This window comes from Monodon monoceros, unplaced genomic scaffold (assembly GCF_005190385.1).
Source record: "Monodon monoceros isolate NGI ecotype Baffin Bay Population unplaced genomic scaffold, NGI_Narwhal_1 Super_Scaffold_8, whole genome shotgun sequence".
In the NCBI taxonomy this organism is placed as follows: Eukaryota; Metazoa; Chordata; class Mammalia; order Artiodactyla; family Monodontidae; genus Monodon; species Monodon monoceros.
In genome coordinates, this window is record NW_021703785.1 from 26,962,796 (window position 1) to 26,977,410 (window position 14,615).

Consider the following 14,615-nt stretch of genomic DNA (forward strand, 5'->3'; position numbering starts at 1 on the left):
ACTTTGTTTCACTCTTACCTCAGGTAGTAAGTAAGGAGAATATATAAAATCAAAGGTACATGGAAGGCAGAGGGGCTCACTTCCCCAGAACCCCTCTTGTTCCTCAAGAAGATGTTTCTGAAGTTTGGTGTCTCAGCAACCCACTGGGCTTTGCTGCATTAATCCCTTTTGTTGGGGCTGCCATTGAGAACTAGAGGGGCAAAGTAAATTACTCAAGTTTCACAGCTAGTTAATGGCTGCATAGCACTAGAGGTTAATTCTTTTGACACTTGGTTCTGGCATTTATTCTTTTATCACATTGGCTTTCTTCTGACACCCTTCAAACACGTCCTGTTCCTCCTGTGTGATGAGCTATGAGAAAATGTGGTCTTGGGAACTTTTCATTATTAGAGATGCCCTTACTCTAGTTATAATACCTCAGAGGTCAAACCAATAGGACTTTTCATTTCTCTTACTTCTAGTAGGGACAGGACCAGTCTTGTACTTATGTAGCTTTTTGAACAGGGGAGCTCTCAGCCAGAACGTGTACATCAGTTAACGTTGCAAGATGAAGAATCCTTTAAGCTTCTCCTTAGATTTTAGCAAAACACACTTCTGATATCAGATGCAGCCCCCAAACTGCTTTATGTTTTCTCTGACATAATGAAGCCCTTGGCCATCACTGCTGCTTTGAAAATCAAAGCCTTCTGGTCTCTAATGGAATGTTTATAAAAATACTCCATTTTGAAATTTGTGCAGGAAAAGGAAGTATGGTAAATGATATTAGAAATCCCTCTGGCTTGCCTTCTTAATGTTATGTAGTCTGGAAATATCTGGAATTAGTGTGAATAAGAGAGTATTAATACCCAAAGTTAAATAAGCTCTTATCCTCATTGTTTTCATCCATGGAAGTATAGCATCAGGTGTGCATCTCTAATTGTTATTTCTATATGATCAAGTAAATTGTCTCTTGCCAAATTTAATATTGGTATCTAGGGTAAGCTAAAAATATGTCAGAAGTCTCATCTGTTTGCATTCTCTTGCTAAGGTGAAAGTGGAAAGTGTTTTTGGATGGAGTAGAGTGTAGAACAGCAAGCCTGTACAATAAAAAGAACTATACTGTGTATGTATGTCATTCTCTGTTGCTTTCTCTGGTGTCAGTGAAAAAAAGAAAATAAGCAGTCAAACGTATGAAACATTTAGTTTAGTAATATAGTGACTCATAATGCTTACGTGTGAAAGAGACCCAAGGACCTTTGGATTATCCTGTGGTGTTGGCTCTGTCTTGATGTAAGGCATTGATGTATCTTAAAGTAAGAAAATAACATCTATTCAAAACATATTTAATGAGAAACTACTGTGTACTGTGAATTGTTCTAGGGAGCTAGCCATAATTCCTGCTTTCCTGGAGCTTATACTCTAATGGTGAAGAGAGAGACAGAAAACAGATAAGCTACATGGACTGATAAATAAATTGATCAGTTCATTGGGTTTCACTATATATTTCTTTTAGTTTGCCCACCAGCACAGTTCCCTTATTAGAATGGTAAAAAGGTCTGAATATTTGAAGTGTTATAGACTTGCAGAGTATTGAAATAGAACTTAGGGGAATTGAGGGCATTGACTTTTTAGAAAACAGCCGGCTCCATCAGTGACTCCTCCTTGCTTGTGCCTCTCATATGTGCTTAGTTGCTGGCCTTTGTTGTTAGTTCTCATGGCACTTCAGCTTTCTCTCTGAAGTAATACAAAAAATATACTTAGGCTATCATTTTGAATTCAGCTCAGAACATTTGTTAACTAACTTCTTTTAAAAACATAATAATAAAAAAATTAGGGGCAAATATAGCATCATAAAATGACATTATGTCTGAAATTCCAGACTAAAATCTAGAATAAGAAGCTGCTAATATTTGGGGAAACATTCCTTATTTGTCACTACTTCTTATGTAGGCCTTTGAGTTCCCAAGGACATCCTTTGGTAACAGCTGACTTACTATCTAGTAACATTATTTGCTTTTAAACCATTTGATTTTATTTTTCATCTGAGGATAGTTTTATTTTAAAAATTGCACTTAAGAAAAAGCAAATTTTGTCTTGGCAAGCAAATTTAAGGCTGTCACTTTTGCTGTTTGCATTAAATAAACATGCTACATAGTTTTTCCATTTAAAAATATGTGGGTTGTTTGATTATGCCAGAGTAGTTACAGTCAAGAACCCACAAATATTTATTTTTTACTTTTCTTAACTTTTTGACCACACTGCACAGTATGTGGGGTCTTAGTTCCCTGACCAGGGACTGAACCCGAACCCCCTGCATTGGAAGTGGGGAGTCTTAACCACTGGACAGCCAGGGAAGTCCCAAGAACTCACAGATATTTTTGCTGAATGAACTTAAAGATCTTTGTCCACCTTTTAAAATTCTCTTGCAGAAACTGCCACTCTGTCAAATACTACATTTACAAAACAAAACATTTTTCTTTGGTGAAAAAGGAAAAACTCCCATCATTCATTTAACCAAATACTCATAGTAGTAAACTTTGTCTTTAAAACAAGGAGGCTTGTGGGCTTCCCTGGTGGCGCAGTGGTTGAGAGTCCGCCTGCCGACGCATGGGACACGGGTTTGTGCCCCGGTCCGCGAAGATCCCACATGCCGCGGAGCGGCTGGGCCTGTGAGCCATGGCCGCTGAGCCTGCGCGTCCGGAGCCTGTGCTCCGCAACGGGAGAGGCCACAACAGTGAGAGGCCTGTGTACCGCAAAAAAAAAACCAACAAAAAAAACCAAGGAGGCTTGTTACTGAAGTTGCTTTTGTTTTTGTTATACCTCTGGTGTTTGCTTTGATTTTTAGAGGTTGATGGGAGTGTGCTCTTTCTGGGAGATCAGTTAATTGCAGTGAGTAGGTCAGTATTTGGCAACGTGTCTTTTAAGGTCCTTTCTAACCCTGAGATTTTATGAATCTATATTTACCTTTGTCCCTGCTTTTTTCCCTTAGTGACAAGAGCAGGGATCATGTAGGGGAGGAGCTGGAGAGTGAACTGGGCTACAGTTTAGGAGGAGGTGATGGGTGTTGAATGAGAGTCATACAACATATAGTTGTTGACGCAAAGAGGTACAGTTACTGTTGGCTTCTTCTCCGTTTTAATTTTTTAATACTTAGTACATTTTCTTAATTGTAATTATTCTTTTGTAATTAGGGAAAAAAGAAAGAAAAAGATAAACCCATAGATTAAAACAATTTGTAGAAGTCACCTTCTCAAGTACCTTGCTCAAAACAGACAATCCCTGAATTCTTCAAGATGGGCCTATATTTACGTCATCAAAAAGATGATTAAGAAAAAGCTTTTTAAAAGAACTTTTGTGGAGAGAAGTTATTTTTCATGGGGTTAGAATGTAAGACTTATGTTTACTGACTCATAAGAAGCAGTTTCCTGAAAGATGAAATTTCCTTTGGTAGTCAGATCAGATAGAATTTAAGATAGATACTTTATGTCCCTTGGAGCTGGGACAGTCTTATTGATCCTTTTATCGTCAGCTCCAAATATACCATGAGCCATACTAGGTGCTCAAAACTTGTTTTCTTAGCTGAACCCCAGTACCCATTCTTAAGGGAATAGTGGAAACAAGGTAATCCCAAGTGAGAGGAGTGATTTTTTGTTGTGTTCTTTTTCATTTATTCTTCAAAATGTTCCTTTTCAGAAAATGTGAAAATGTTTTTATGTGTAATACATTGGAAGCACAAGCATTGACTTTGTACCTCAAAGTTGGAAGAAATGAAATTGATGTCCCACACAGTCGTGAAATGCCAAAAATAAGTAGAGCTGAAATGAATTAAAGCCCAGTATTCAGAAAGGCCAAGTAAAAACCTCAGATCAAGGGTAGCTATAATTGAAAGGATCCAAATAAGTATTTAAACCCACTCCTGCTGGAACTGCTAAGATTTCTGAATTTCAAATTGGCATTTTATGTTTGACAAGGTGACATTGTATAAGGAATGTATTGTAAAACAGTGCTGTACTATAGGAAAATGATTGAATGTAAATATTTCAAGATGTGGACCACTGTTCAAATGTTATCATAAATCTTTGTCATTGTTTTAGGATATAACTCTTCATGCATATATGAGCTGAATTGATAGTGCCAGCTCTTAGGAGGGAAATTATCAGTGAGTTTCTGCCTCACTGCTACTACTAGTATGATTTGACCACAGAAGTATCCTATTAGGCCTTTGCCATTATTATCATATGCTTATTAGTACATAAATGGGGAAACCCTCTTTTGAAGGTACTACATCTGTCATTGCTCTTATCCTGTTCATTGAGTGGTCTGAAGTGTCACTGTTATGTGAAATTAGAATGGGTGGAGACAATTTGCACTCTTAAACTTCGAAAAGGAAAGAAAAAATCTTGAACTATAAGGTTAACGATCCTTCCATTCTTTGTAGGTTTGGAAGGTTTACAGTAGCTGCTCTTCAGTCCAAAGTAGAACAGTATGAACGTGAAACCAATCGCCTCAAGAAAGCCCTGGAACGAAGTGATAAATATATAGAGGAACTAGAATCTCAAATTACACAGCTAAAAAATTCAAGTGATGAGAAGGAAGCTATGAATTCCATTTGCCAGAGAGCACTTTCTACAGATGGCAAGGGGAGCAAAGGCACCGAGGAGGATATGGCATCCAAGAATCAAGGTGATGGTGCCAGAAAGCAGCTTGGCTCATCAACCTTGAATTCACACCTGGCAAAACCTTCTAGCAGTTCTGTCAGACAGGAAAGCACCAGCAAAACAGAACCAAATTGTTCTAAGAACAAAGACTTATATCACAAACGGGTGGAAATAATGTTAGATGTGACAGATACAAGTATGGATACTTATTTGGAAAGAGAATGGGGTAATAAGCCAAGTGATTGTGTATCCTACAAAGATGAAGAACTCTATGATCTTCCAGCTCCCTGTACTCCTTTGTCCCTTAGTTGCCTTCAGCTCAATACGCCAGAAAATAGAGAGAGCTCTGTGGTCAAAGCGGGAGGTTCCAGAAAGCACTCAAACCATCTCAGAAAACTGGTGTTTGATGATTTTTGTGATTCTCCGAATGTTTGTAATAAAGATTCTTCAGAAGATGATAGAAGTGAAAGTGAGAAGAAATCAGAATGTTTTACTTCCCCAAAGACAGGGTTTTGGGATTGTTGTTCCACGAGCTATGACCCCAGCTTGGATTTTGAAAGCTCAGAAGAGAACACGATAGCAAATTGTGTTGGAGAAATTTCTTCAAAATTGAGTGAGAAATCAGGCTCATGTTTATCCAAGAGATTGAATTCTCTCCGCTCCTTTGAAATGAATCGGACAAGAACATCCAGCGAAGCGTCAATGGATGCGGCTTACCTTGACAAAATCTCGGAGTTGGATTCAATGATGTCAGAGTCAGACAACAGCAAGAGCCCTTGTAATAACGGTTTTAAGTCATTGGATTTGGATGGCTTAGCAAAGTCATCTCAAGGCAGTGAATTCCTTGAGGAACCAGATAAGCTGGAAGAAAGAACTAAACCAAACCTTTCTAAAGGTTCTCTAACTACTGATCAGTTAGAAAATGGAAATGAATGGAAACCCAATTCTTTTTTTCTCCTCTCTCCATCTGACCAGGAAATGAATGAAGATTTTTCACTCCATCCCAGTTCTAACCCAGGAACCAATGAAATCAAACCCCCAAGCTGTTTGTTTCAGACTGAGTTTTCCCAGAGTGTTTTGTTAAGCAGTTCACACAGGCTATTTGAAGATCAAAGGTTTGGGTCATCTTTGTTTAAGATGTCCTCAGAGATGCATGGTCTTCATAACCACCTTCAGTCTCCCTGGTCTGCTTCCTTTGTGCCTGAAAAGAGGAATAAAAATGTGAATCAATCAACAAAAAGAAAAATCCAGAGCAGCCTTTCCAATGCCAGCCCATCAAAAGCAACTAAAAGTTGACTAATTAGAAAGGTGTCATTTATGTTTTTGTCCTGAGAGGAATATAAGATTTCAAAGTTAGTTTTTTCCCCTCATAAAAGCTCTATACCATTTTGAATTGATAATCTTTCGTCAGGTGTCAAGTCAGAATGGTGGATTAGCCTGTACCCAGGATACTTTTGTTCACTTTGAAGAGTTTTAGTATTTTTCATTTTCATTTGGGGATCTTTTTGACCAGAAAAGGTAGGGTGAGAGTTTCTTTTTAATGAATATTATACGTATCTGGTTTGGGTATATTTTGTTTTCTTGAGTCTTGATTTAACTATTCAGGTACAATGGCCTATTAGTAAGCCTCAGTTATCTTCAGAACTTGGAATTTTTAAATAAAACTTTTGGTGTTGTCCACATACTGCTCATAAGACACTTGAGTTTCTTTAAAGCTTTTCCTAGGGTGGAAATTATTTTGCCTGCCCCTTTTTATTTATGTTTAGTGATAGCCTAACTTTTTTTCAAGGCCATGATGGAGAAATAGCACTCGAACCTTAGTCCAATACTCATCTACATTTTTTTTTAAGTTTTATGTATATGTTTGCATTTTTAACATTGGGTTCTGTCCAGTTTTTGTGAAAATGTGTTGCTAGTATGAAAGAATACATTTTCTATATGAAAATACTTGTTTTATGTCAGGTAGCTTTCATTCACTCATCTTTTTGTGTGTGTTGAAAATCAGAAATTGAGCCTACTTTAGCAAGAAGTCATGGAACAGTTGTGTTTGGAAGAGCCTAAACATGGTAGCTTCATCGATTCAGATATACAGGTGCAGGAGCACTCATTGCCAAGTTCTTGATCCACTTATGTCCCAGGGGAACTTTCTTTGGAGTGGTAAAGTTCTTGTTTGCATGTTGCTGTTCTTCATGGAAACTGTATGCATGGTAGCATTCTTGCTTGCACTGTTTTCCTTACTTAAGAAAAAGAAGTTTCAGTTGGCTAAAAGATTATCTGTTATGTAGGCCCCAAAAAACTTTTTCATGAAGAGTGTAAAGGGGGTGAGAATAGGTGAGCTAAGCACAATTTTTAATTTAGATTCTGAAAAGGTATATTATTCTAAACATGTTTGGTATGCCCATATAGGCCTTTAAAAATGGTTTGTATGTTAATGACTTGTTTATCTAATGTGCACTGAACATTTTACATTAATACTGTACTGTTTTACAGTAATACTGCATGCTTTTCTATGTGAATTGAATAAAGGATGTCAGAAGCACTGTAATCCTTGATGTTGGCTCATGTTGAATTAGCCTATAAAGACCAGTAAAACTTACCATTTTTTATTGATCTTTTAATATAGGGGTTGGTGGACTATGGCCTGTGGTCCAAATTCTGGCCTGTACCTGTTTTTGTAAAAGGCCTGTAAACCAAAAATGGTTTATAGATTTTTAATGGCTTTTAAAAATCCAAAGAATATTTCACAACACAGGAAAATGATATGAAATTCAAATTTCAGTGCTTTTAAATAAAGTCTTATTAGAACACGGCTGCACTTACTTGTTTACATTTTATCTAGGACTGCTTTTGCACTGAAACGGCAGAGTTGAATAGTCTTAACAGAGACCATATGGCCCACAAAGCCTAAAATATTTACTGTTTGGCCTTTTACAGAAAAATTTGCTGACCTCTGTTATAAGAGACTCAGGATTCAACAAAACCATAAAAGTATAAAAAGTCACTTTTATGAGTTGGAGGATCATGACCTCTACTTTTAGAAGTAATAAGAGCCTCCTCCCCCCAAAACGGCTTAATATAAAGCATAATTTTTGTTCTATCATATTTTTTCCAATAAGTATTTATGTATTACTTTGTCTTTCTGATAATGTTTAAGCTAATGGATACTCTCAGAGATATTGCAGTTTAAATATCTTTGACAATGTGGATATGCATTTGAAATTCTATTAAATGTAGAAATCTAACATATTTCTGAATAGAGTAAATTTGGGGGTAAACCTCACTCTAAGTTTGTCTGTAACTCTTTTTTTTTTTTTTTTTTTTTTTTGCGGTACGCGGGCCTCTCACTGCTGTGGCCTCTCCCATTGCAGAGCACAGGGTCCGGACGCGCAGGCCCAGCGGCCATGGCTCACGGGCCCAGCCGCTCCGCGGCACGTGGGATCCTCCCGGACCGGGGCACGAACCCCTGTCCCCTGCATCGGCAGGCGGACTCTCAACCACTGCGCCACCAAGGAAGCCCCTGTAACTCTTTTTTTTTAACCATGAGTGTGTTAGGTTGTAATACAAACTGACACTGTGCCATGGAAATGCAGAGTGTGTAACCTGATTTACTAGTGCCTAACCGGGTGAGGGTGTCTCTATTGGGTTAGAGTATTTCCTAGCTGCTTCAGAAACACTGCTCCATTCTCTCCAAAACAATATTTCATATATTATATTAAATTAAAAAAAACTGCCATTCCTCAGTTGAAGGAAATAATCTGTGCAGGATCTGATTTTAATGACACATTCTCATTTGTACTCCTAATCTCTTTACCATAATCTGAAATGTCATGACAAATATGGTGGTCTCATTTTAAAATATATCTATTATATATACACACCCTAAAGCAAGACAAATACTTTTTTTTGAAACCAAGTACTTTGCTAACCTGTATCTCATGTAATCTTCTTTTCAAACTCTGTGAGCCAAGAATTAATTTTCCCCAGTTTACAAATAAGTGAGTTGAGAATTAGTTGTCACACAGCTAGAATGGGATTAGAACCCTGTCTCGGAGCTGGGCCTCTGACTCCAGACCTTGTACTCTTCCTCCCTCATGCATGGGATGCATGGGAGTTCACATTTATAGGCCAAAGGATGAATGGGTTTGAAGTTTCCAAGGATTCTTTTTAAAGTAGTATTTTGGAAGTATTAGCATGTTTCTTTTCAAGTAGCATTTAATTCCTGACTGCGTCCTCAATCTAAGTCTACTACTAAGTGGAAGCTCAGTGATGGGAGTCGTGTGTGTGCCACTTTGAAGTTTATAAAGATTCACATTAACTCTGACATTTAGATGAATTTCAAAATAGCACTAAGGCTATGTTAGAAAAAGATGTGCTAGTGATAAAGGGAAAAGACACATCAGTTCATGTCTTTATAAAAACAGTATCTTTTGACTGCTCATCTTTTTAAAATGCTATGGCTAAGAGAATGTGACATGATGTTAGATATTATTTTGACATGACCTTTAGTGTTTATCTTTTAATTTTTAAAATCTTCATCCCATCCAAAGTGACAAGTCTTTTTCCTGTTCTGATGGATCAACTGAGACTTAAACTGAAAATGTCAGACTTGAAGATATATAGTCCCTTAATTTCAAATCTGCTCTGTTTTCTTATAAGTTCGTTTGTATTTACTCTGGTTTGAAACCTCTGAAGGTACCACTGAACAAGGGAAGAGCTTCAGTCTTGATTCTTAAGATGTTTCAGGAACCTGTTTCTATATACTTGAGTGGTTTTCAATTCAAAGTGTAATACATGCACTAGACTTTTTCCCCCCTCACTTTTGTACCTGTGAATGATATTTGTAGAGAACAGTTTAGTTTCATGGAGTGTGGCCTATTTAGAAGGGTTTCCCAAGGCCTCATAAGAAGGTCTTTCATTCCTATTCGTGGGAGTCCTACAACAGTCTTTGCCTATCATGATGTAACCCGATCCTTTTAATAATACTTGGCAGAGAGAAAACCTTTTAAGCAGTGATCTCAGAGTGCATAGCGAACATTTATTGCTTAATTCTCGGAACCCCACTCTGAGGGAGGAAGCTGCAGCTTTCTTTTAAGAGCCCATCTGAAGCTTAGGCTTGGATGATCTTCAGTTTGACATGACAGAGGCAGCCTAGAATAAGTTCGATTGAAGCTCCATTTCTTGAATCAAGGTAGATTTCTAGGTCTGCTGTGTCTTAACAGGGAGCAGACCCCCTCTAATAAATGTTAGTTGCATTAACCAAATGTGTAGAAGTGTGCGCCTAGTGTGACATATAATTTGGGGCTGTGAACATCCAGTACCGTAGGGCAAAGATTTGACTTAGGCATTTACTGAGACTTTCTGTGAGGAAGGAGGACCTAGTTCTGGACCATTTTAATTCTTATAACACTGGTGAGTAGAAAAGTGTCTGTATTGGGTATAGCATGGAGCAGAAAGGAAACCAGGCTGCTTCACGGAAGTGCTATTTGTATTGGGTCTTTAGGCATGAATAAGAGTTTGATGCGGAAGAGGACATCTCTTCTGCGCCTGTGTCCGCTCTCCTGCAAGGGGTTGCCTATTCATCAGATGTCTCAGAAGAGGTGCTGAAGGAACCATTCCCTAACATCAGGGCTCCTGATTGAAAAGGTTTCCCGATTGCCCCAGCCTGAGCTGGCAAGTTTGGCTTTGGTCCGCCTCCTCTCTCTTGAGCATCCCCTGAGACTCTAGGCTCAGCCTCGCCGCCAGGACCGGCGGCCTGCTGGCGAGACTGTGATTCCCAGAAGGCTAGAAGGCTCAGGAGGTGGCAGGGCTGGCCCATCATCTGTCCATTAAGCCGAGGCTTGGCGCTCCGAGGACCGGAAGGCGCGACCTCGCTTCCCTCACTGGGTCGTCTTTGTGCTGGGGGTGGGGAGGTGAGGTCTGGTCCGCCTGCCTCGGCTACGATCCCGCATTCCTTCCTCTGATTCCGGCGAACCCCTCCTTCCCGGATTCTCGAAGCCAGTGCCGCTCCCCCTTCTCCCGAGAGGACGGATCTGCCGGTGCCCCTCTGGTCGGAGTTTCCCGGGCTCTTGAGGGCGCTCTCAGCTGCTCTCTCCAGGGCACCGCCCAAAGAAAGGGCCAGCTCTGCGGTTTCCTTTCGTTTTATTACTACTTGCGAAACCTGGCGATTAAGACGCGAAACCAACAAAGAGTTTTCTTTCCACCTTAACCTTGCACACAATCCTTTAACAAATTAATTAATCCTAATGAATTAACACTTCATTTATTTAAACGCACTACAGTCCATGAATTAAATTTTCATGCAGTGATTAAAGGCTGTTAAAATATGCATGATTTCGTTAAAATTTTATAATAAATCAGGGCAATGTGTTACATGACAAGGCAACTATTTCCCAGTGCCTCGCAAGGGGCTTTGATTTGTGCAGGCGGCGGGGAGGAGGGGCGGCTGGCGGCGGCGCCTGCGAGCTTCGGAGCCGGGCGACAGGACCCAGCTCCGCACTTCGGCGTGTGGACTCGAGGCTTCGCGCTTTCCTCGGGGCGTCTGGACCCTCCTGGGGATCCCGCTCCTGCAGGCCGAGACGAGTCTGCGGAGGGCGACGGGCGCTCGCCTCTCGGTTCCCGGAACTGCGGTCGCGGGGGCCTGGGGGTCCTCTGCGGTCCTTGTGCGCCAGCGGAGCTGCCTCCCACCAACGCGCGCGTGTGGCCGGGTGGGAGTGGCGGGCCCGCGGCTCTCCGGGGAGAGGAAGGCGACACAACTTCCATCTCGTCGCGTGGGGTCAGGGGCGGGCGTGTCTGTTGTAGAGTTGGTTTGTTCGTTGTTGTTCGTAACCAGGAGACCTCGAAGCCCCTTCTCTGACCAGCGCGTTCTCCCTTTCTGGAAGGGGCCTGTGCGGGGCGGGAGCAGCTCTGCTTCCCTTGGGACCTAAACCACAGGGGCCCGTGGCCAAGCGTAGCGGTCCAGCATTGTCACTTGGACAGTGAAACTTGTTCTGGCAACTAGCGGGCGAGGGAGGCCGTGCCCCTGTTAGGACGGAGACGTAGTCCTACATCATCCCTAGGGCTTTCACAAGGTAGGTGGGTTTAAGTCCACCGAGGGGTTAGGGTGGAGACTTTATATATATATACACACACACACACCTAGATCTCTACAGATGTAACGCCAAGAGAGATAATGACCGGCAGTGAACTTTACTGCCGCATCATTCGGATCCCAAGTGTGTGTATCAGGGACATCTCGGAGTGGGGTGCTCGACATCCAGGAAAATGTTCCCAACGGAAGTGGCATTTGAATTAAACGGCTAGAAGAACGAAAACACTGGGTTTTCAGCGGCTTACTCGAGAACCTCCTCCGCAGGTCCCAGCTGGGAGCCTCACAGGAGCTGATCACCACTGGCCTCAATAACTCACCCAACCCGGCCTTTGGGACCGAGGGAGACAAGCGGCCGCGGGTGCGGGCAGAGCGGGGTAGAAAGGAAGGACAGTAGCCTGTGGGAAATCTCCCAGCTCTCGCCAACGAGAGCGTGGCTGTGAACTCGCGCCTCGGGCTGAGCGGTGGCACAGGGCAGGGCGACCTCCCAGGACTGCCTTGAGGGCTGGGCGGGCGAGGAGCCCAGTGCCCACACCGCGGGAGGGACGGGAACGGAATGCGCAAGGGTCAGCGCTTAGAGAGACCCAGGAGCAAAGCTGCCCAGGTTTGACGCTGGCAAGGCCGCCAGGAGGGGAAGCGAAAGCACGGCACTAGTCCCCCCTCTGACCCACCCTTCGGACAGAGGGTGTCTGAGCGGAAGGGAGCCGGACCTCCCAACTGCCGCCCCTCTTCCGCATACCGACACTCCCCCCCACCCTCCTCCCAATTCTAGGCCTCCTAGTCCTCTGCTGGCCAGTTCATTCCCACCGCTTAAAACAACCCAAGCGGCCTCGGAAGCCGGCCGACTAGAGGCTCTGGCGACTTCCCCCGCGCAGGGCGCTGGCTGCGCGGTGACCGGGCCGAGTTTCTGGGCGGCAGCCGGGAGGAAACGTGGCTGCCCGCATCTGCGAGGAGCAGAGCTCCGTCTTGGGCCGCCTGGGTTTGCATGTTGTTCCAGATCCCCGCGTTTGGGCAAGAACGTGAGGCCTGATCCCCTTCTCTTGTACGCGCACAATCTCCACTCACTTCAGTGCACATTCCTCAGGACCACCGCTCCCCCCATCCCCCGCCCCCCGGCGTCCCCGAATGCGGATAAATAAATCGGGTTCAAGCCCAGAGGTGGGGCTGGGGAGAGGGAGGCGTGCAGGTAGGGGCTGCTGAGTCCAGAGCTAACTTTCCCCGCGCCGCTTCGGAAGAAGAAAGGCTGCCCAGCCAGTGGCAGCTGTGGAGGGGGCGGGGTGCTTAAAGGCGAGCAGCAGTCACCCCCAGCCGGTCCCGCCCTTGCGCTGCGCCTCTCCCGCGGGTCTTCACTCCAGCCTACCAACGTCTGCCCGCCAAGCCCGGGAAAGAGGCGCTGCGAAAGGAAATGTGAAGTGGGGCCTGCCAACGAAGGAAGAGAAAATTAATTAATGAGGGAAAGAAATGTGTTTCTGATCCAGATGATAGACTCCCTATCCCTGGGGGCGGAAATTCCTTGGAAATCAATAGCTGTGCATTCATTATCTCCCTCTTGATAAAATGCAAAGCTATGAGATCGGGTGAGGAGGGAATCTGTGCTGGTCATTAAACAGGAAGGAAAAAAAAAAAAAGAAAAAAACAAACCCCAACCTGCCCAGGATTCTAATGCCAAGGCTCAGACCCCACGTGGGCATCACTACCTCTGGCAGGGGCCATCTAGTTACTGCACTTGCCAAACCCGGAACACAAAGCAGTGACATTGATGGACTGAGCCCCAGTCCACCACCCTTCCCTTTCACTGCCCTGGGGGGAGTAGGGAAAGGCTTGATAAGGTCCAAGGAAGTACCGGCAGATCTACCACCGTGTCCCACTCTCTAGCCTGGGGCTGAGGCCCAGCAGGGATGTGACAGGATAATTCTCCAAGCATCATCCCCTACCCCACCCGGTATTTCTATACAATTCCCTCTCATCGCACCTGTCACACCTGTACCACAAAAACACCCCCTTCACCTGTAGCTACCCCACTCTCATAGACTGCCACCGCCCCAAGGCAGATGCCTGTATTTTATACCTCATTTTATCTCCAGTGTCTTGCCCTGGCCCAGACTGGTGCTCAAGGTAGGGTAGAAAGTAAATGAGGGAAGGATGAGATAAATGAATTTGGAAAAATTGCTGGCTGGAATCAAGATAGACAGCTCTGCGTGGGGACAGCACACCTCCTGTTCCAATCTGCATCTCCTTTTCAGGGAGAGAGGAGACCCCTTCGGCGATCTTCCTGCTTGCCCCCCACTCCCCATTGGTCCTGGCTTGCTGAACTCTCTTTGTTTTTCTCCCGGCCCTCGCCGTCTGCCTTCTCTTCCTTCCTACACACGTGTATTGTTCTATGGGGTATTTTCACTCTGTGACAGGCACCCTTCCTAAGTGCCAGGGTGGACACAGATGTGCCCTAAATGGGCTTCCAATCCATTAGTGGGGTGAGGGGGGTGGGTAATGAGATGGGGACTGTACCCAGGGCCCTATTTCTAGCCCTGGGGGAAAGTGAGACATTCTGAGCAGAGGTCTGAGCCCACCCTAAGCTGGGCAGGGACTCTGGTTGTCCTAAAAGAAGTGAACTAGGAGAGGAGTCTGGACAAGGTGATGAAGTCTTGACCTCAGGCCAGGGACCTCCCCGCTGGGTTAATTGGCGCTCTCTCAGTGTTGGAGGGTAAACCGAGATGGGCTTCGGGTACTCAGGGGCTCACCTCTCTCTCTGTCTCTGAGTCCATGTGGCCCCAAAACTGTGCTATTTGCGTTTGTTTCCCCTGCACTCTTTGGGGTCCCTAAAAGCCAGCGTTTCCCTGGGGGGAGGGGGAGACAGGATCTAGGCGCTCATCCTCTGCGGCGCCCTTCCTTCCCCC

General features: G+C 43.9%; 1 protein-coding gene across 1 annotated transcript in view; it reads left to right on the plus strand.

Annotated features, from left to right (window-relative positions):
* Positions 1 to 7,173, plus strand: part of RNF219 (ring finger protein 219) — a 44,813-nt gene extending 37,640 nt beyond the window's left edge. The window contains exon 6 of the mRNA XM_029210588.1: positions 4,418 to 7,173. Coding sequence (XP_029066421.1) covers positions 4,418 to 5,933 — 1,516 coding nt within the window. The 3' untranslated portion in view covers positions 5,934 to 7,173. The remainder of the gene's footprint in view (positions 1 to 4,417) is intronic.
* Positions 7,174 to 14,615: the final 7,442 nt, after the last annotated feature.